General features: G+C 45.0%; 1 protein-coding gene across 7 annotated transcripts in view; it reads left to right on the top strand.

Moving 5' to 3' along the window:
- Window positions 1–23510, top strand: part of CEP135 (centrosomal protein 135) — a 97514-nt gene that overhangs the window by 50467 nt on the left and 23537 nt on the right. For all 7 annotated transcript variants that reach the window (XR_006172558.2, XR_010601469.1, XM_008163839.3 and 4 more), the window contains 5 exons: window positions 2916–2993; window positions 3169–3320; window positions 16236–16351; window positions 16428–16582; window positions 17617–17672. Coding sequence is in view for 5 of the 7 variants with exons in the window: in XM_008163839.3 (XP_008162061.2) it covers window positions 2916–2993; window positions 3169–3320; window positions 16236–16351; window positions 16428–16582; window positions 17617–17672 (557 nt within the window). In the remaining 2 variants the exon portion in view is untranslated. The remainder of the gene's footprint in view (window positions 1–2915; window positions 2994–3168; window positions 3321–16235; window positions 16352–16427; window positions 16583–17616; window positions 17673–23510) is intronic.

Here is a 23510-nt window from a genome sequence, read left to right as displayed (position 1 = left end):
TGGTCACACATTTTAGGTCACCAGGAATCCAGGTTTTTCCCTACCTGTATGACTGGCTGGTGCGAGGGAAATCCCCTTCAGCACATGACAGATTCACTTCAAAAGATACTCCACCCTGAGGCTCAGAGTCAACAGTTTAAAAATGGACTCTGACCTCAACCCAGAGTTTATAGGGCACTAATAAATTAAAAGTCAGCATGAACATACCTCCCTCAAAAGAGGTTTCAGACTATGATAGACCTCATCAATCAACTCTGGTCCCACCTCAGCACTCAGGAGTGAGTTCCTGCCTCAAATTACTGAGGCACATGTCAGCGTGCATGTACATCATCCAGCATGCCAGAGTTTATCTGAGGGTGAATGAGATTTGCATATCTGCCAAATAAACACAGGAAGGGTTAAGTGTTTGTAGTCCCTCTGGAAGTCTTTCTTCTTTAAACCGACAGACAGATCCAACCCATGTACGCAGCAGAAAGTCCTTTTCACAAAAACCACCAACAAAGATTCTTGTCTTGAATGCCTCTATTCTAGGGTGGGAAATTGTCACAACCTGCCCCTTCCTGGGCACACGCCTTGTTCAAAACCGGTGTTTCTGGATTACTAGTAATCCCTCTAAGCTTCCTCTCCGAACCCTTGCCTGTGAATATTGGGCAATTCTGGCTGCTTTGCCTAACTCTATTTCAAGGACCCTGCAGATCTCTTCAGACCCCTGCTGATTTACTATGCCTGGGACTTCTGAGTTTGAAAAACCAGTATACTTTTATTTAACTAGAGTAAACATATCAGAAAAAGCAACTGCTTTCAGTATCCCTTCTACTTCTGACTTTCAGAAGGAAAGCCTAATTTTATGAGAGCCCAGTAGTGCTTCCCTTCCTGATCACAATATAGTTCTCTGACTCCCTCTATGATCCTGTTCCCCATCTTCTCAGGAGCTAACCAACAACCCTTCAAATTCAAAACTCCCAAAGTTCCAAACAAACAGACCAGGTGGTATTTCCATCCAAAAGTCCATTCCCTCCATACACCCAGCACCATATGTTATGTTGGTCTTCATCCAACAACATACCCCATCGTACAATTTCACTTAGCATCAGTTATTTTATAACAACATAACATATATATCATTTACTAGTTCAAGTGAACGTAATCCATTCTCAACAGGAGACCAAATATATCTATAGAAGGTATAGGAGAGATGGTAGTCTCTTGAGATCACCCTCCTCTTAAACATTCTGGAACTCAGGGCTGTTATGCTGGTGTTGCTTTCCTACCCCTAATTGAGTACCTGATGATTCATGTACTCACAGATGATGCCACGGTGATGCACTGCATCAGCTGGCATGGGGGAGCTAGATCTCCCCTCACTTCCACCCCTTTATATTCATAGGTTATGTTTAACCTACAAAGTAGGGTGTGATTTCCCTTGCTTGTGTACACATACTCACACTAGCTTGATAACAGCAGTGTAGTTGCAGCACTACTGGTAGTGGCTGGAAAGGCGTGGCTGGGTCATGCCGAGTACAAACCCACCCGAAACCAGTAGGTAAGTACTTGGAATGGCTCATCTATGCCTCCACTACTGCTACATGCTAGTGCGACTACGCTGCTATATATACTCGTGCTAGCTTGATGAGAGCTAGTGCAGGTATGTGTTCACAAGCAGGGGACTCACACCCCTAGCTCACAGTGTAGACATAGCAATAAATTTGAAGGCCAGAAGGGAGCATTGTGATCATTTAGGCTTACGTTCTGCATAACACAGGCCATAAAACTTCGCTGAACGAATACCTATTTGCACTAGAGCATATCTTTTAGAAAAACTTTCAGTCCTGATTTTAAAATTGCCATTGATAGAGAATCCACCACAACCCGGGGTTACATTATTCCAATGATTAATTACCCTCACTGTTAAAAATTTGCACCTTATCTCTAGTATGATTTTTTCTAGCTTCAACTTCCAGCTGTTGGATCGTGTTATTCCTTTGTCTGCTAGACTGAAGAGTCCATTATCAAATATTTATTCCCCATGTAGGTACTTATAGACTGCGACCAAGTCTCTCTCCTTTATCTTCTTTGAGCTTCTTGAATCTATTTAGCTTAACAATCGCTATAAGGCATGTTTTCCAATTCTTTAGTCCCAAGTGGCTTCCCCAAAATGGGAAAAGCAGCAGCAGCAAGGGATGGAAGGAGTCTGGTTTGGGCATGCCATTTATACAAAGCAAGTCTGTGAAGAAGGGGAAATCAGACCAGAGCCACAGTTCCCTTGGTAAAGAGCCATCATCCACAGATTTCTGAGGAAGTGCACAAGCTTATCTGATGACATCACAATACTCATATATAGAAATCAGAAGGTAGATAAAGGTGCTTTAACATTAAATAATGATACAATGCTGAAATGGGGAAAGATGACTTTGATTTGTAAGCAGACCTTAAGCTTCAAGCTTCTAAGGTTGTGTTTGTAACAAATGAAAACGGATTTTAAAAATTACTTTAAACCTTGACAATATCTTTTAGAAAATAGCTTAGAATTCTGATGTCTTAGCTTACCATATCTGGCATTACTTTGGTTTTGTATTCTCTCTTTAGCAACCCACCTGAGACTATTTCATAAGGGGAAAGGAAATTTACTTTTTCTGTTACAAATTCTCCCAAAGGTTGAATTACACAGAGGTTTAAAGACATCTGCAAGTATCCTCACAAAATCATGAGAAACGTTGTATCATACTTACATTGTTGTTTGTTCAGGTGAAGCTCTGGATTTCATGTGCTTTGCATCCAATCATGTGCATATGAAGATAAGGCTTTTTTTCTTTTAGAACTTTATATTATGCAAAGAGCATTGGCATCTAAAATCATACTCCAGTCTAAAAAATTACTTACTGTTACAAGTAATTCTGTATTTCTTTCCATGTTAGGTCCAGCAGGAGGCAGCAGCCTTTGAGAAATCAAAGATGGAGTATGACATCGCAGAACTGGAAAACACTGTTTCTGGGGTAAGTAACATGTTAGTGAGTAAACTTCTAACAGAAGTTTTTTCTCACCCGAATGGCTTTTTAAAACCCTTTAGATAAATTTTCTTTAAAGTAAAATCATTCCACTGTAATGGATTTCTAAAGGAAATAAAGACATGTCTTTTTTTCTTTCTTTCTTTTTTTTTTTTAATTGCAGTTTGAAACACAACAGTTTGAACTGAAGAGTACAATCTCTGTACTGAAAGAAAGAATAAACTCTCTGGAAGATGAATTAAAAACAAAGTCTTATAAACTTGCCCAGATATCTGATGACTCTTCACAATTTAAAACTGAGTTATGCTCACTTCAGTAAGTTCAGCTTAAAATTTTGTGTCCTGTTATAGCAATTAACATACAATTTTGTCATACGTTAACATGACAGAGATAGAGAACTCGTGGTAAAACTTTCATAAAATGTTTTTAAAATATACTGGTATTGTTTGTCTTGCACTGACAAGAAAACGTTAGTAGGAAAAGGTGCTCTAGATTCTCCTGGGCTACCAGTGTAGTTGTATAGTGAGGAAATATAATAATAATTTTTAAAGCGCCAATTGCAAATGAAAGATAATCTTATTGCCAACATGAAAAAACAGACTCCCGAAGCTGTGAAAATCTTTGTACAGCGTCCATCACTTTTTATACTAAGTTGGAGTAAAGAAAATTCCAAAACTGAACAGTTCACTAAATTATAGTAAAGGTTGGTATGTGCAATTTGAGAAGAAATGCTACTAAACCCATTTGTTAACTTAAAAAAAAATTTAAATTTCTATAATGGGGTAATTTCCCCCATCTACGTGGTGTTACTCCCCCTGTACTTTGGAGTTCCAATCTCAGGTCTACGAACAAGGCAGTAGTCAGGGTTGATCTCTTAAAATTTTTCTGCCCTCAGAATTATTTCATTTTTTCCCAACAGCCATGTTCCCTAGGTATGATCCTGGAGGAAAATGAAGTTTCTAACAGGTGCTGCACATGCATTTCCTTAGGGTGGAGATGAAAGCCCTCACAGTCTGGAACATTGGGCCTGGATTATGCCAGTTTCAGACTGGTGTAACTCTTTAGGTTTCACTGAAATCTAATTTTATGTATGCAGTTTTGACAATTTTGGCCTTACTAATCTCACAGAGAGCCAATCTATATTGACAAATGACTAGGCTTATTGTTCTAAAATTTCCCTCATGTCAATGTCTTGATTATACTCATACTCCCACTAGAAGTACTACTGATTTAGATGAGGTATAAGGTAAGTCAATACTCTGATAACTGCCTGGGGCCCTGTTTGCTGTAGTGCTTTCAATGTCGCTACCATTGGAGCAGAGCCCAGACATGGTGAGGCAGCTGTGATGTTGTGGACCATTGGGAGAGCAGCATTAGAGCTGTAAGAAGTGGGAGTTTTTACCCGCGAAAGCTTATGCCCAAATAAATCTGTTAGTCTTTAAGGTGCCACCAGACTCCTCGTTGTTTTTGTGTATACAGACTAACACGGCTACTCCTCTGATACTAGAACTGTGGCCATCTGGAGCTCAGGAGCAGAGTCTTCTCATGTCCCCTCACTCTACCCTTAAGCCTATTGAGGCTAGCAGGAGTATGGCAAGCTATTTAGGCTTGTCTGGGATGGGTGCTCCTATCGAGTATCTGGAGGTTGTGTTGGAATAACAGGAGGGCTTAGAGGTTGTGGGGGGTAGACAAAGTGTTAATGTGGGACCATGAGGGGAATAGGAGTATGTCAGTGGGCACAGAAGGAGACCACTGGGGAGCTGGGACTTGTTTTGAGTAGATTTGGGGAACTAGGATATTTTTTTGGGAGGAGGGGCATGGGGTAAGTTAAGTGTTGCAAAGGGGGATATTTTGTGGATGAAGGAAATGTGGTGTGTTGGGCAATGGTCTTTGTGGGAATAGTCAGGGCACGTGGGAGGGAATGAAGATGTTATGTGGAAGGCAGGGCATTTGGGATATTTGGAGGAGGATCCATGAGATAGAATGGGAGTAGGAGAGCCATGGACAACTGAAGCCCAGGAATAGACTCTTTGGGGCCTGTTATGGCTTATGTTTATTTAAATATTTCTTTTGCATCCCACAACTTGTGCTGAATTAGGCTTTTTTTTCTCAGTATGTTAAATTTTCTACTTTATTTATTGTGTGCAGAAAAATTGAAAGTTACAAAAACATCTTTGTTTTCTTAAATCTTTTCTTAAATGATGAAAATATTAATGATGTAAAATGTTCTCAACCTACTTATAAAGCTCTCATTTTCTCATCCCAAAGTCAAAGCGAGGCCTCAGACTTATTTTAGACTGCCAAATCTCAAAAAGTACATAAGAAAGATAAAGTTTCATATGCTTACCCTATCTTCTGCTATCCATTCCCAAACTCAACTATTGGTTCATTGCCCCGGGTTAAAGGATGCCGATTTCCACGTGGTCATTCATCAGAGTCACCAAATGTTCTTAAGGTTTGTTGTAGCAAGTGTGCATTATCAGTTTATGCTCCTTTCTTTTGGTCTGTCATCAGCCCCCGAGTCTTCACAAAGTGCGGGCGGTAGGGGCAGCACATCACAGGAAGACAAAAATCCAGGTATATCCATATCTGGGTGATTGGTTGAGCTTAGGTCATTCCAGACAGCAAGTGAAGGAAGCCATCGAGAAGATCTGATCCCTATTTTGTTTGTTTGGCCTGATGATCAACAAAGACAAATCAGTTCTTCTCCCCGTACAGGAAATTGAATTTATAAGAGTTCTTCTTGACTTGACATCAGGAAGAGCTTATTTGCCTCAGGCCAAATTTCAAGCAATATTCAACACGTGCAAAGAATTAGTTATATCTTTGTACAACAGTAAGGAACTGCCCGAAACTTCTAGGTCACACGGCAGCTTGTGTATAACACATGGCACAATTCACCTCCGAGTCATGCAGAAGTGGTTGAAGTGTGTATCTCATCATCTACTCGAAATGCAGACTCAACTGTTCCTGCAACTGTTCTGTCTTGCCTGGACTGGTGAATGGACCCTGCCAGTGTATGTAGTGGAGTTCCATTTGCTCCAATTCTGCCTTGTGTGACCTTAGTCACAAATGCTTAATTCCTCAATTGGGGAGCAAATCTAGGGAGCTTTCAGACACAAGGTCTGTAGACTGATCAGATCCTCTCCCTACAGATCAATGTCAGGTAGCTCTGAGTTATTTGTCTGGCCTTTCAAGTGTTCCTGTTCTGTACAAGTGCTCACATACAACATTGTTGCAATGGTTTACCTCAACAAACAGGGAAATCCCAGATCAGACCCCTTTGGCAAGAAGTACTGAACCTCTGTCCCTTTTCATCAAGAACAAGATTACCCTCAAAGCATCTCATCTTCCTGGATCTCAAAACTTCCTAGCAGACCATCTCAGCAGGTCATTCAGCAGAGATCATGAATGGTCCCTCAGACCCAATTTAGCAAAGTCCATTTTTCAGATTTGGGTATACTAGAAATGGCCGTGTTCAACACTTGACAGAAAAGGAAGTGTCACTAGTTTTGTTCAAGGGCAAGTGTCAGCGCAGGGTCCATTTTGGACGCCTTTGTGGTCTCCTAGAAGGGAAAACTTCTTTGTTTTTTGCCAATCCCTGTGCTGCTGAGAGTCCTGGGCCAACTGACAAGATCATGCTGTTCTAATTTTAATCGCTGTAGCCTGGCTTTTTCAGCACTGGTTTTTCAGCACTGGGTCCTGTTGAACCTGTCCATTTGAGATTCCCATTACCATTCCCCAGATTCTGGACATAATTTCACAGGACCAGGCTCTGTATCCCAATCCTCTTAGCTTCCTGTAGAGTCAATAATGGAGCATCCAAGCAATGAGGTGTATCTGTTCTGCTGCAGTGGAGAGCATTCGTCTGAACAGCAGAAAGCTTTCCACCTGATACACTTATCTCATGAAATAGAAGAAGTTTTCTGTGTGTTCCCAGCAGAAAGATACTTCTCCATCACAGGCTCCTATTCAGTGTATTCTGGATTTCCTGCTTCACTTACAGGAAAAAAGTGTCTCGATCAGTTCCCTCAGGGTTTGTCTGACTGCTATCTCTGCATTTCACTCTTCTACAGATGGGAGATCTGTTCTCCAACCCTGTGACTATTAAGTTTTTGAAGGGTTTGAACAGGCTTTTCCCACCTGTTAGCGACCCAGCTCCACCCTGGGATCTAAATTTGGGTCTCTCGGTTTTAATAAAATCCTCTTTCAAACCTAGAGCTACGTGCTCATTGTCTCATCCCTCAATGAAGGTAGCATTCCTGGTAGCTAACTTCAACCGGAAGAGTTGCAGAACTTCAGGCTGACCCTCCTTATACAGTATCTTACTAGGACAAAGTTGGTTTGTAGCCACATCCCAAATATCTCACTAAAGTGCATTCAGATGTTTATTTGAATCAGACTATAATACTTGCCAACAATTTTTTCTGAAACTTCACACAAAAATAAGAAAAATCTCCATACTTTGGACATTCACAGAGCATGGGCTTTCTACCTGGGTGGGACTAAAGAGTTTAGGACATCTCTTCGGTTATTCATATCCTTTGATGATAGGATGGAAAGAAAAACCATTATTTCAGAATATCTTTTCCTGGATCTCCTCCTGCATTTGTCTGTACTATGATATTGCCAACATTTAATTACCTCAAAGAGCTTTAGTGCACTCTGTGCGCTCAAGCACATTCAGCTGCTTTCCTGAGTTACATTTCCATGAGTGGCTTTTGCAGGGCTTTTGCAATTGTCATCTGTTCATATGCTCACTATTCATTATGCTTTCTCCCAGGCCTTGAGGGATGATGCTATATTTGGGAGAGTGGTGCTGCAGTCTTCGTTGAGGTAAATTCTGGTTCCCTCCTCCATCTGGGACTGTTTGTGTGTCACCTCAAATGGAAGGGACACGTGCAAGCACTCAAAGAAAAAATGGTTACATACCTGTTCGCTGTGTTCTTCAAGATGTGTTGCATATGTCCATTCCATACTCCTCCCTCCTTCCCCCTACACTGGAGTCACAGCAAGCACTGGCTTCTGGTGTGAAGGAACTGAGTGGGGGTCAAGGCATCTCCACTCCTCTATACAGTAACTCCTCACTTAAAGTCGTCCCAGTTAACGTTGTTTCGTTGCTGATCAATTAGGGAACATGCTCATTTAAAGTTGTGCAATGCTCCCTTCTAATGTCGTTTGGCAGCCGCCTGCTTTGTCCACTGCTTGCTGGAAGAGCAGCCCGTTGCAGCTAGCTGGTGGGGGCTTGTAACCACGGTGGACCGGCAGCCCCACTATCAGCTCCCCGTGCTGCAGCCCCCCAGCAGGCTATCAATTGCCAGGCAGTTCAGCTGTCCCTACCCCTACTGCCATGTGCTGCTCCTGCCCTCTGCCTTGGAGCTGCTCCCAGAGACTCCTGCTTGCTGTGCGGGGGGAAAGGGGGGGCTAATGTCAGGGTGTCCCCTTCCCCCCTGCTCCCGCACCCCACTTACTCCTTCTCTATATAGAGCAGGGAGGGGTCAGCTTACTTAAAGGGGCAGTGTGCATCTCTCTCTCTCTCTCCCCGACACACACAAGGTGTGTGTCTGTCTCTGTCTGCTATGCTGTCTCCGCTGCCTTGTGTGAGAGGCCACATTAACAACAATGTGTTAATCCTTGAGGGCTCAGCCGAGTGCTAGTTCATCATTTAGCAGCAAGGCATTCCCTGAGAAATATTCCTCCCTCTTCCACCCTCTGACTTCAACACCTCAACCAAGCTTCACAATCATCATAGCTGTGAACAGTATTAAATTGTTTGTTTAAAATGTATACTGTGTGTATATCTATATAATATATAGTTCTTCTTCGAGTGATTGTTCATGTCCATTCCAAGCAGGTGTGTGCGCACCGCGTGTACACCAGCTGGAAGATTTTACCATAGCAGCGTCCATAGGGTCGGCTTTGTCACCTCCTGGAGTGGCGCCTTCATGGTGCCATATATAGGGGCCCGCCGAACCTCCACCCCCTCAGTTCCTTCTTACCGCCGGTGACGGCTAGCTGGAACTTCGCTTGCTCTTCAGCAATCTTGGCAGTGTCCCGTTTTCTTCCTTGTAAATAGTTTAGTTAGTTTAGAGTTAGTATAGATAAATAGTTGTTGGGGGGGTTTCCCCAACGTACTCGTCGCCCCGCTGGGGCATGCCCGGGTCCCCAGGGTTTAAACTCTGCAAGGACTGCGGGAAGTTCATGCCAAAGAGTGACCCGCACTCTTCCTGCTTACGGTGCCTCGGAGAAAGCCACCAAAGAGACAGGTGCACTATCTGCAGGGCATTTTGCCACAGGACTCTCAAAGACAGAGAGCAGAGGCTCAAAGTGTTACTGATGGAAGTGGCCCTGCAGCCATATTCGGACCCTGGGCCGACCGACCCAGTGCCCAGCACTTCATCCTCAGTGCGCAGCGCCCCGGCACCGGTAATACGTCATGAGGCCAAAACCTCCAAACCCCGGCACCGGAGGGAGTCGGCACATAGGAAATCGGCCTCCATGAGGCACCGTTCACCATCCCCGGTGCAGATTAAAAAGAAGAGGCCTGTGAGGGGACGATCACTCCACCAGGACCCTAAAGGGCCGGCGCCGTCCACGTGTGCTGCGGGACAGGCCGTGCTGCAGACTCATCCTGCTAATTCGTTGACTCCCGCCCCGGAGAGGGTACGGTCGAGTCTGAACAGGCCGACATCCCTGGACCTCGTTGAGGAAGTGTGCCTCCCATCTACGCTGGAAGCGTTGCAGGCAGCCTCTGACCTACTAAGCCTCACGGTGCCAGCATCGCCGCGCCGGTGGAAAGAGCCTCCGACCATCACCCGACCCCCTATACAATCACGGGGCAAGCCGGCTATGTTATCGCCGCGGTCCCCGCTCCACTCCAGCGGCACTGGAGCAGAGAGAACATTCTCTAGTCCAGTGGCACCGCTCCCCAGCGACAGTGGGTACTGCTCCCCCTAGGTCCTCCTATTCGGAGACCTCAGATTCGGAGGCGGAGTCGTACCGCTCCAGTAGATCGAGGAGCAGGCGGTCGACCTCGCGAGCGAGCCTCCAGCCTTATCCACTGCAGTGGCAACAGCAGTGGCAACCGCCCCCCCAGTGGCCGTTCTGGACTCCCTGGGCCTACTATCAGTCCGTGGGACAGGCGTACGGCCCCCGCTCAAGGTCCGCATCGGTCTCATCGGCGGTGGCTCCGGCTCAAATGCCTCCACCAGTGGCACCGCCGTCTGACAATAGTGTGCCACAACAGATCCCGGCACCGCCTAGTCACACACCGGCAGGGGCCATGGTCCCGACACCACAGGCACCGACGAGCACGCCTCGTTGTTTGGTGTTGACCCCGGTACCAGCCGCAGTGCCACATCCTGCACCCGCACTGGCCACGCAACCAGAGTACCGTGTGCCGCAGGCCCCCACGGGGGCTGAGGGTATAGAGGAAGGCCCTTTGCAGGTGATCTCCTCCTCTTCCTCTCCTGATGAGGCGGTCGCGGGAACCTCAGCGGCACCGTCCCTAGAGGACAACAGGATCCTCCAACAGTTGCTTACACGTGCAGCCCAGAGCCTCTCGATCCAAGCTGAGGAGATCGAAGTGGATACGGATCCGGTGGTCGACATCCTGGCCCCATCGGGCCCGTCCAGGGTAGCCCTACCGCTGATAAAAACTATTGCGGACACATCCCGCACTTTGTGGCAGACGCCAGCCTCGTTAGCCCCCACGGCCAAGAGGACAGAGAGGCGATATTTTGTCCCCTCCAAAGGCCATGAACACCTTTATGCCCACCCTCCCCCGGACTCCCTAGTGGTCGATGCGGCCAACCAAAGGGAGCGTCAGGAGTTCTAAGGGCTACACCAAAAAACAGGGAGGCCAAAAAGTTGGACCTGTTTGGAAGAAAGGTGTATTCCATGGGGGGGCTGCAGTTGCGTATAGCCAACCAACAGGCTATAGTGAGCCGGTATGGTCACAAAACATGCTTGGCACTGTCTAGCTTCACTGAACTCCTTCCTCAGGAATCGCAAACCGAGTTCTCAGCCCTAGTTGAAGAAGGGAAATTAATTACTCGAGCGTCCCTCCAGGCAGCTTTGGATGCGGCAGATGCAGCCTCTCGCACGTTGGCGACTGGGCTGGTCATGAGACGGGGAGCCTGGCTTCAGGTCTCAGGCCTTCCACATGAGGTCCAACAGACCATCCAGGACCTCCCCTTCGAAGGGCCCATGCTCTTCTCTGGAAAGATAGATAAGAGGCTGCATAGCCTAAAGGACTCCAGAGCTACCCTTCGATCGCTGGGCTTACACACCCCAGTTACCCAACATAGGCAGTTCAGGCTGCCTCAGGCCCCGCAGCCGTACCAGCCTCAGAACCGCACAGACGCATTGCGCAGGCGGGCCAGGTCCGGCAGAAGGAGGCAGCAACAACAGCCCTCCGGCCCGTCATCTGCCCAACCAAGGCCACCACCGGGGCCTAGGCCCCCATTTTGATGGGACGGTCTGGGTCACAACTCTGGATCTGTCCAACCCTACCTTTTTGTCACGTCTGTCCCCCTTCTATCGTGCTTGGGCCCAAATCACATCGGTCGGACAGTTGGGTACTCTGCACGGTAGAGAGGGGATATTCTATCCAGTTCTCCTCCCTCCCGCCCCACCAGCCCCCCTCCTCGTCCCTCTTCAGGGACCCCTCTCATGAGCAACTTCTAATTCAGGAAGTGCAGTCCCTCCTCGCAGTAGGGGCAGTGGAGGAAGTTCCTCAGGAGTCCAGGGGCAGGGGCTTCTATTCCTCTCTATTTCCTAATACCGAAAGCGAAAGGGGACCTCAGACCTATTCTGGACTTGCGGTGTCTAAACAAGTTTGTAAAAAAGCTCAAGTTCCGCATGGTCTCCCTATCCTCCATCATACCTTCCATGGATCCAGGAGACTGGTATGCCGCTCTCGTCTTAAAGGACACATACTTTCATATCATAATAATCCCTCAGCACAGGCGCAATCCCTCAGATTCGTCGTAGGCAATGCCCATCTTCAGTTTACAGTTCTACCCTTCGGACTGTCAGCAGCCCCAAGGGTCTTCACAAAGTGCATGGCAGTCGTGGCAGCCTTCCTGCGCAAGCAGGGAATTTAGATGTTTCCCTACCTGGACAATTGGCTCATCAAGGGCCGTGCCAAAGAACAGGTGGAGGCTCAGGTGGTCTTCATCAGGAAGACTTTTCTCGAGCTCCGCCTCCTACTGAATGAGGCCAAGTCCACACTATCTGCAACCCAAAGAATAGAATTTATAGGGGCGGTCCTGGACTCAACACATGCCAGAGTGTACCTCCCAGAGACCAGGTTCCGGACCATGTCCGACATTATTCTCTGTCTCCAATGTTACCCTACCACTACAGCAAGAAATTGCCTCAAGTTAATGGGTCACATGGCGGCGTGCACTTATGTGGTGGGCCACGCCAGGCTCAGACTGCACCGGCTCCAGTCCTGGTTGGCAAAGGTGTACCGGCTGGCCAGGGACTCCCTAGACTCAGTAGTAACGCTCCCTCGCCCGATGCTGGATTCCCTCCACTGGTGGCTTGACCCACAGGAGGTCTGCGCGGGAGTACCCTTTCTCAGCCCCCAGCCCTCTCTATCCCTGGTAATGGATGTGTCGGATCTGGGGTGGGGAGCGCATCTGGGGAACCTCAGAACCCAAGGTCTTTGGTCACAAGAGGACCTTTCTTTACACATCGTCAGGGAGTTACGAGCGGTGCGTCTAGCATGCATGACCTTCAAACCGCACCTCTCAGGCAGGTGTGTTTCTGTCCTTACGGACAACACACCAGCGATGTTCTATATCAACAAACAGGGTGGTGCACGCTCCTCTCCCCTGTGCCGGGAAGCCCTCGCATTATGGGACTTTTGTGTACAGAACGCAATTCACCTGACCACATCCTACCTACCGGGAAAGCAGAATGGGCTAGCGGACGCTCTCAGCCGCTCGTTTCACAGTCACGAGTGGTCTATCTGCCGGGATGTAGTACTCTCAATTTTCCGGCTCAGGGGCCATCCCCAGATAGACCTGTTTGCCGAGAGAGAGAACAGGAAGTATCAGCAATTCTGCTCCCTCATGGGACGCAGTCCGGGGTCCCTGACGGATGCCTTCCTCCTCTCCTGGGAAGACTGCCTACTTTACGCTTTCCCCCCGATTCCCATGGTTCACAGGGTAATCCTCAAGGCTCGCAGGGATCACGCTCGTGTCATCCTGATAGCGCCGGCCTGGCCGCGCCAACATTGGTACATGTTGCTCCTGCACATGTCTATACGGGCGCCCCTCAGGCTGCCCCTGCTCCCAGACTTGATCACACAGGACTGGGGTCGCCTATGTCACCCGAATCTAGAGTCGCTCCACCTCACAGCCTGGATGCTCCATGGCTAAAGCCTGTGGAGATGCAATGCTCTCATCAGGTCAGGCAGGTCCTTCTCAGTAGTAGAAAACCCTCCACCAGGACCATGTACATGTCCAAGTGGAAGCGCTTCTCCATCTGGGCCAAACAGCGGGGACAGGCTCCTTTGCTCGCCCCGATCCCTCTCATACTGGACTATTTGCTTCATCTGAGACAATTAGGACTCTCCCCCTCTTCGGTTCGAGTCCACTTGGCGGCTATCTCAGCGTTCCACCCTGGAGCGGGAGGTAGCTCAGTCTTTGCAAACCCATTGGTTAGTCGCTTCCTCAAGGGCCTGGACAAACTGTTCCCGCATACTTGTCAACCAGTCCCGGCTTGGGACTTCAATTTGGTCCTGTCCGCCCTCACAGGGCCACCTTTCGAGCCTCTGACTTCGTGCTCGCTGTTATATATCTTTCGTATAAGGTCGCATTTCTAGTGGCTATCACATCAGCCAGGAGAGGCTCAGAGCACTGACATCAGAGCCTCCATACACTGTCTGCTACAAAGACAAGATCCAACTCAGGCCGCACCCTGCATTCCTTCCGAAGGTGGTCTCCCAGTTTCACATGTGTCAAGACATTTTTCTCCTGGTCTTCTATCCGAAGCCACACTCCTCCGCTAAGGAGCGTAGGATGCACTCCCTGGACGTTCGCAGGGCCCTGGCATTCTACATTGAAAGGACTAAACCCTTCAGGAAATCAACCCAACTTTTTGTTGCTGTGGCTGACGGGATGAAAGGGCTCCCGGTCTCGTCACAGCAGATCTCCTCTTGGATCAAAACCTGCATCCGAGAATGCTACCGTCGGGCTAACATAACGGCCCCGCCTATCATGGCCCACTCCACAAGAGCGCAGGCCTCCTCCGCTGCATTCCTGGCACAGGTCCCGACGCAGGAAATTTGTAGAGCGGCCACGTGGTCTTCAATCCACACTTTTACGGCGCACTATGCCATCACGCACCAGGCCAGAGATGGTGCAGCCTTTGGCCGCGTAGTACTCCAGTCAGCAGTGACCTCAGACCGCACCGCCTAGGTTCAGGCTTGTGAGTCACCTGCTTGGAATGGACATGAACAATCACTCGAAGAAGAAAAAACGGTTACTCACCTTTTTGTAACTGTTGTTCTTCGAGATGTGTTGTTCATGTCCATTCCAATACCCACCCTCCTGCCCCTCTGTCGGAGTGCCGGCAAGAAGGAACTGAGGGGGTGGAGGTTTGGCGAGCTCCTATATATGGAGCCATGAAGGCGCCACTCCAGGGGGCGCCAAAGCCGACCCTACGGACGCTGCTATGGTAAAATCTTCCGGCTGGCGTGCATGCGGCGCGCGCACACCTGCTTGGAATGGACATGAACAACACATCTCGAAGAACAACAGTTACAAAAGGTGAGTAACCGTTTGTTTGGTTTTTTTTGTCTGGTGAAAAAAATTTCCCTGGAACCTAAACCCCCCATTTACATTAATTCTTATGGGGAAATTGGATTCGCTTAACATCGTTTTGCTTAAAGTCACATTTTTCAGGAACATAACTACAACGTTAAGCGAGGAGTTACTGTACTCTGGGCTAACAGCATGAGCATGTTAGAGTGCATGTGCTGCCCTAACCAGTACCGCTATGGGAAAAAGTTTTTTCTGGCTCCAGTGCATGGGCATGCAGGCACCTGAAGTGAATGGACCTGTGCAACCATCTTGAAGAACAACAGTTACTGAATATGTAACCTTTTTTTTAAATGAAATTATCTTGACAAAAATTTCCATGTAGAATTACACACAGAAATTTTAAACAAATTGCTCACTCAGATCAAAAGGTGAGAGGAGTGTATGAAAATAAGACTTACAATAGAACACTCAATGCAGCTTTTAACTATAACGTCAGTACCATGCTTCTGTGACATATTACTAACACGACCATTTGGAAACTGTGGTCCCTAGAGCATTTACTGGTGGTTCAGACAGTTGACCCCACCCCCTTGTTTTCAGTTGCTCCTCCAGACATCTGTGTCTCCTCATTGTGAAGAGGAGACTGGATGTCATGAAAAACAGATGAAAATGTAGAGGATATCCCTTGCTTAACACAAGAGCCACCCTCCAGGATTGAGCCACTAACAATGGTTAAAAATCACTAAATACTTCCCCATTACCAGTATTCTATATAAGCAACTGCTGTAGTTGTATAGAGTTGCTTGGTATGAATAGGGAGAGATGTGTATAGTCACTGTTAAACTGATAAAGTTTTGAGAACTTCTGTACTGGTAGATAATTTTCTTGAAAATCTTCAGAAAGTTAAATGTGCTTGTTGATAAAACAGTGAGAGAAGTCTTCATTCAAGTGACAAATTCTTGTTTAATAAATTCCTCATAATTATAACGGTTATTTATGGAGGGGGTAAGATAAATATGGATATTGTAAATTTTTCAGTACAAAGATTTAAATGTACAAATTTAAATGTCAGTTGTTACTCAAGACACTTTTACAAGGTTTTGTTCTGCTCAATGTTGGCTTACAGCAATGTCTTTCTACAAAACAAATACTATAAACTAATTTTTTTTAAAGATACGCTCCTGTTGACTTCAGTGGGATTTCTAGTTGCTGTGCTACTTTGAAAATCCAGCCACTTATCTTTTTCCTCTTGCAAAACTGGCATTTTGGTTTTATTATTTGCATTTGTTCTGGTTTATTGAGATGATGAAAATAACTTTGGCTGATCAAAACAATCCCACAGAGCGATGGTTTAGATAATCCTTTCAGTTTCTCAAATTTTTTGATAGTTTGATCAAAGAATGTATTTGAAATATTAGAGTCTTGTATTTTCAACTGACTGTTGATTTCTCAGGCTTTTAAATGAACAACTACGGAGGTCCCTTGAAGATCTTCAGCACCAATCCTCTCTTAAAAAGGATGAACTTCAATCAGCTCAAGAGGAAATTGCAAAGCTAGAGGAGAAAATAGGTAATCACTTCATATTCTTGTTTGCATTAATCTTCTTTATTTAAACCAACAAAAACACCCATTTCTTCTCTTACAGATAGGTTAAACCATAAGAGCTCTTCACAGGATGAGACCGTGAATGTGCTCAGAAGTACCATTAGTGTCCTGGATAAGGAAAAGGACAGTCTTCAGGAAACTGTAGATGAAAAGACAGAAAGAATTGCATGTTTAGATGACAACTTAGCTAATAAGGTATGTGCACTAACAGTACTTAGTGTATTGCACTTGATTAGTATCTTCCATCTGAGGATCTCAAAGCAGTACGCAAAAATTAGGACAAGATTTTGTTGTGATGCAGAAGTCTTTTGTATTGCTTAGGCCCTGTGTTAAAGATTTAAGTGGCACCTAGGGTCTTGTGCCAGCCCTCTGCTCAGGGTTTAATTTTATTAGGACTGTCAATTAATTGCAGTTAACTCAAGCAATTAACTCAAAACAATTTAACTTGATTTAAAAAAATTGCAATTAATCGCAGTTTTAATCATGATATTAAACACTAATAGAATATCAATTGAAATTTATTATAAATATTTTTGGATGTTTTTCTAGATTTTAATATATTGGTTTCAATTACAACACAGAATACAAAGTGTACAGTGCTCACTTTATATTATTTTTTATTACAAATATTTGCACTGTAAAAAAGATAAAGAAACAGTATTTTTCAATTCACTTCCTACAGGTACTGTAGTGCAATCTCTTTATCATGAAAGTGCAACTTAGAAATGTAGATTTTTTGTTTTGTTTTGTTACATGACTGCACTCAAAAACAAAACAATGTGAAACTTTAGAGCCTACAAGTCCACTCAGTCCCACTTCTTGTTCAGCCAATTGCTAAAACAAACAAGTTTGTTTACATTTATGAGAGATAATGCTGTGTGCTTCTTATTTACAATGTCACTTGAAATTGAGATCAGGCATTTGCATGGTACTGTTGTAATTGGCATTGCAAGGTATTTACATACCAGTGATATAACCTGCATCTACTGACTCCCATTTACCTTAACTGCTAGATATCATTCTTCTACAAATTTTAAATTAGTTCTAAGTTTCATTTTTATTGTAAGAAGTTTGGAAATTTGAACATTTAAAAAACCCAGTTACCTATTGCTGAATAGTTAAATTAAAGATTTTATAAATGCTACTTTAAAGTAAATTATGCTTAGTTTGAATTATTCTGGGTATTCTGCAGCATAATATGTAATATACATTTAATATTTATTTCATAGGAAAAAACAATTGCTAATTTGAGACTAACTCTGTCAGAACTGGAATCCTCTGTAGAGTAAGTAATCACTGAAATGATTTTCCGTTATTTTCCTAAGATCAATATTTTCTACAGAATAAAAGCACTAGCAGCCAGGCTCTTATTGTATTTTTGGTGACATATACTTAATTATATATGTTATCAAACAGGGGAGTATGATTTACATTGTGGAAAAAATATATCTCGTTGCAGAAGACACTTCCCCTCAAATACTGTAGGTGTGGATGGTGAGGATTAAAAGCGGCAATAGCAATTGTTTATCTGGGTAATTAAACTTATGTGCATTTAATTTTCCTATAAGTAGCACTTAAATTGCACTTCTAAGGGCTTGTCTACACTACCCGCTGGGTCAGCGGACAGTGATCGATCCAGCGGGGGTCGATTTATCACATGTAGTATAGTATCAGAGGGGTAGCCGTGTTAGTCTGGCTCTGTAAAAAGCAACAAAGAGTCCTGTGGCACCTGTGGCAAATTGCCGGCACTACTATGATGGGTCTCGCGCTTTTTCTTCTGGGGCGGGGGAGGAGGGGTTTCAGGGTGCCATTTCTTGCCCCTGAACTGGAATATTAACTGCCTCACTAGTGTCCTAGAGGAGGGGAGTGGAGAGGGAGGGACCCGGGCCCACTCTGTACTCCGGGTCCCAGCCCAGGGGCCATAGGGATAGCGGTAAATCACTTGAACTAGCGGTTCCTTCCCCTGGGCTACTTCCCTCTCCTGCCCTTCAGCTTGTGGGGGCTTCCTGCCCTCCCTCTGCACAAGCCAGGTGCCCCTTTACCTAGAGTCTTGGTCTTCTTAGCCCACCGCAGCACTTCTCCAAACTTTCCTCTGCTTCCCTCCAAACTGTTCTCTGCTCCAACATCAATCCTCTCTGCTTCAATTCCTCCCCTGTCTGATTGAAGCAGGGGGTTTTTATCAGGTGACTGGCTTCAGGTGCTCTAATTGGCTTCAGGTGCTTTAATTAATCTATAGCAAACTTTCTTCCCTGTACAGGGAATAAGGCTCCCTTCTAACCCTCTCCTGCTGCCCTCTGGCCATGCTGTATCACACACCTTATAGACTAACAGATGTATTGGAGCATAAGCTTTCGTGGGTGAATACCCACTTCGTCAGACGCATGGGGCTGCGTCTGACTAAGTGGGTATTCACCCACGGAAGCTTATTTTCCAATACATCTGTTAGTCTATAACAGGAGTCGGCAACGTTCGGCATGCGGCTCGCCAGGGTAAGCACCCTGGCGGGCCGGGCCAGTTTTATTTACCTGCTGCCGCGGCAGGTTCGGCCGATCGCGGCCCCCACTGGCCGCGGTTCGCCGTCCCGGGCCAATGGGGGCGGCGGGAAGCAGCGCGGGCGAGCAATGTGCTGGCCGCGGCTTCTCGCTGCCCCCATTGGCTCGGGACGGCAAACCGCGGCCAGTGGGGGCCGCGATCGGCCGAACCTGCCGCGTCAGCAGGTAAATAAAACTGGCCCGGCCCGCCAGGGTGCTTACCCTGGCGAGCCGCATGCCGAATGTTGCCGACCCTTGGTCTATAAGGTGCCACAGGACTCTTTGTTGCTTTTTACACATCTAGTATAGATGCAATAAATTGACCGCTGAGCGCTCTCCTGTCAACTCCGGCACTCCACCAGAACCAGAAGCGCAAGCGGAGTTGACGGGAGAGCATCAGCTGTCAACTTACCGCATTGAAGACACCGCGGTAAGTAGATCTAAGTACATCAACTTCAGCTACGCTATTCACGTAGCTGAAGTTGCGTATCTTAGATGGACCCCGTGCGGTAGTGTAGACAAGCCCTAAGTTCAAGTGACTTTGTAAACGTGGGGCGGGGCATAATTTTGGCCTGCAGACGCTCCATTATTGGTGAAGTAATTAATTCTGCCTTCCTAAATTACTTGTACAGTTTTAATTAAATTGAATATCCCTCCTTACTACTGGTATATAACTTCTATGTAGTGTTGTGTGCTGTTAAACAGCTGATCCATTCTATCCCAGTAGTGACTGCATTTCAATGTTGGATGAATGATTTCTGTATCTACAGTTTGTAAAGTGATTTGGGATCCTTGTGGATGGAAGTTACTGTAGAAATTAGTAATGGTCCTGAGTCACAAAGCTCGGATCCAGAGCCAGATTTTCCCAAATCGCAGGGATATTTGGATCTAGGTTTTGGTTTGTCCCTTTATAGAGGTACCAAAGTTTGGTACCAGATCTGAACTTCCCCATAGATCAAGTATATTTTGATCTGTGGGTCAGTTCAGGCCCATATCTGATAGAAATATCAAATGTTTGTTTGTTTGTTTTGTTTACTGATAATGTTGGCCTTATTAGCACTTGAGTGATCAGTCTGCCAGCCATAAGGCCACAGAAAGATACATAGGACAGGAACTGATCCAACTTAAACTGTTATTCCCCATTCACTGTATTTACTACTTCATAAATAAAACTTGTCATGTTTAGTCGTATGGTTGATCTTTTGCACTGAACAAACTCCTATGTTCTACTTGAACCTTCACAAACCAGTACGCCACAAAGAGAGCATAACCTAACTCGGTTTTGTTTGTACTTTTATCTTCATTATATTGGGTTTGAACTCCTACTGGGTGGGTTTGTGGGGCTATCAGTTAGAAAAAGGTCTCTTTATCTAAAACGACTCAAGACAGCCATCAGGCCATTTTTACAAAGTCACTTTTTAGGTTAAAACTGCAGCATAAGAGCATAACAACTGCACACCTAGTTGATAGAATGCAGAGTACACCGTGCTTAGATGGAAGCAGATAATGAGTAGGGAGACCTGAGGATGATATGACCATCTATTTAAGCATACACGGAACACTTGCAAAATAATTGAGGCACCTTACTGGATGCCTAAGCTTTAGAGTGCTTTTAAATAAACAATAATTACTAATGTATGCAAATAGCTCTTCATGTTCCCCATTTCATACAAATCAAATTACTGAGCTATTTAATTTATTATTTTCAAAATTTGTTCTTGATTTTTATTGTCCTCAAAGTTTTACAAATTTAAACTAATGTCCACAAAAGCCACAAGCAATTATGATAAAATATATAAGTATTGAAAACTATAAAACAATATGGAACAATGTAAATCATACCGAACTATTGTAATTACATCATTATGTCTAATTCACTAACAATTTACTATTAACCTCTTCTGGAAAATAGAAGTCCAAATAAATATTAAAAGGCTGCCAATCTTTGCTTGTCAGAAACCTTTAATAGAATTTGTTGCCTTGTGTTTTTCTTCACTTCTTTGTTATCTTCTCATATTTAAGGAAATCTCTTGCTGAGTCTGTTCTTCTCAAATAAAGTCAAAATAGCTCTTGTGTTCTAAAACTGGTAATAATGTTTTTCTCCACAGATATAATAGCATAGAGATTACCATTTTGAGTCTAGTGCCTCAGTGTTTTACAGATCTGTTTTAAACCATGCAACTCTCCCCCAGTCAGCAGGGCATATATGTATGACAATTCCTGGGGGCTCTCGGGGCTGTGAGGCACCTCACAACCATCTGTCTTTAGCATGAGGAAGCGTGGTTTGTGCCTGTCGTGAGTTAGCTGCCCAGCTCCTCCAGCCATTCGCAACACAAACACTCCCCTCTCGGCCTTGTTGGCTCCACTGTCACCCTGTAGGTTAGCGATTGGCATACCCTATCCTTGAAACCTCTGAGCGTCATCCTAGAGTGTCTCGCTCTGGTCCATGGGACACTTGCAGAATTCACAGATTTGCTGCTTCCAAAGAAACAGTAATCCCCAGTTCACCAGTTCTACCTCAGATCACCACTCCGCTTAACACACAGCATTTATGTATGTTTATAATGAAATCAAATATAAGTTTAATTAACAGAGCATAGAGATTCAAATAATAGCAAGTAGTAGTATTGAAAAAAATTGCTTACATATAAAATAGAATAATAACATGCATTCTAGATCCTAAACTTAAGTCACTAGATACACTTATGTCTTGTAGAGTTTGGCTCACCCAAAATCCTTGCAACACTTTTTTTTACTCATAAACACCCCCTGCTGTTTGTTTCATCTTGTAGACTTCCTGTCTTGTAGATTTAGCCTGTGGCTCAGTATGCAAATAGGCATAACTCTGAGGCATACAATACGCAAATGGCCAGACAGGGTGATAGGTGTCTGTTATCTCCTGCCTGAAAGGAACATTTCCAAGGTATGTCACCTCCTGGTGATCTTCCTTAACTCCAAGACCTTAAGAACATAATTTGCTTTCTAGATACATAACTCAAATATTATCTGCACACACATTTCACAATGATTATGTCAACCAGTGGGCTACTGGCTCTCAATAGAGAACTTACATGCCTCCCATCGGTGAATTATTGTGCATACATCTGACCCAGGGAATACTGTAAAGCCCTATGCACTCCCTGTGCACTTTGCCAGTTGGTATCAGAGGTTCCCTACAGATGCGTTCCATGTTGAACTACCTTCTTTGTTTCTTTTTCTGATCTAGGCTTCAGCTCATCCTTTTTTAGTTGTCACCTTTCAGACATTTCTTCAGTTAACTGCTGAAATTTTTTTTTAAAAGGTTAAACTTTGTTTGAAGGTCAGCTTAACTGGAGTTTTGGTGCACTGATGTATATGAAACATCTGTGGAGAAAAGCTATATATGTATGTGTGTGTGTGTGTGTATATATATATATATGTGTGTGTGTGTGTGTGTATATATATATATATGTATGTGTGTGTGTGTGTGTGTGTATATATATGTATGTATGTTACAATAGAAATATATAATGTATATTTCTATTGTGGGTTTTATCCCTGTCCTTCACCCTTTGATTGTTTGGAAGAGGAATTGGCTTCCTGTGTGTGGGCAGTAGCTAACTTATTGTAGCCACTATCAGAATACAAATAAATAAGAGTAATTCCTGTTCCTTGATGGTAGGGTATATATGCTTACCAGATTATCAATCACTGTGATCTTCAGATTTGTGTGTGTGTTTTCTCATAGATACCAAGGCCTGAAGAGTACATTGTAGTCATCTAGTCTGACCGCCTGTATAACAGAGGCCTTAGAATTTCCCCAAAATACTTCCTAGAGCATATCTTTTAGGAAAACATCAAACCTCGATTAAAAAATTGTTAGTGATGGGGAATCCACCATGATCCCACTGTGCACTGGTATAAAGGGTCCAGCCGCCCCCAAAGCTCCCTTAGTTCCTTCTTACCGCCCATGATGGTCATTGGAATTGCTTGGCTTGCCTTAGCAAGTGCTCTGTGTGTTCATTGTAAATGAACTGTAGATAGTTTTCTAGATTTACCATGTTAGTGCTTAGTTAATAGTGTAGATAACATAAGTTCTTTTTTGAACATAGATGGGTTTTTTTCTATTACTTGGTACTGAGAGATGCCTCAGTCACTGGGCTTCAAGCCTGGCTTTTCTTGCGCTAGGCCAATGCCCTTGAGCGACCCACACTCAAGCTACTTAAAGTGTTTAACGGAAGCTCGTATTCAGATTAGTTGCCCACCGCCAGTCTACTGGCCATATTGGAATCTGTTCAGTTTCCCCCAGTTTCTAGGTAATACGCAAGACATTAGTGTTCTGTATCCTCGGAGAGGCATGGGGCACATTACTCACCAGTTGCTGCCTGTTCCTGAGTCTGGTACTGAGCAGCAAAAGGTGGCTCACGAAGACCTTGCTGGAAAACGAGTGGAGGAAGAGTAGCTTCTTCCTGCCTGTCCCGTAATCTTCTCAGAGGGCATTTTGCCTCCTCCAGGTGACTATAAGGCCCCCCCAAGAGTTGTTAAAGAGGGTGGCCTTAAGCCTGGGGATCCAGATGGAGGAGGTTAAAGAATCCTCACACTGCCTTGTTGAT

This window comes from Chrysemys picta, chromosome 5 (assembly GCF_011386835.1).
Source record: "Chrysemys picta bellii isolate R12L10 chromosome 5, ASM1138683v2, whole genome shotgun sequence".
Lineage (NCBI taxonomy): Eukaryota > Metazoa > Chordata > Testudines > Emydidae > Chrysemys > Chrysemys picta.
Note: the sequence above shows the minus strand (reverse complement) of the source record. Positions and strands in the feature narration are given on the sequence as shown.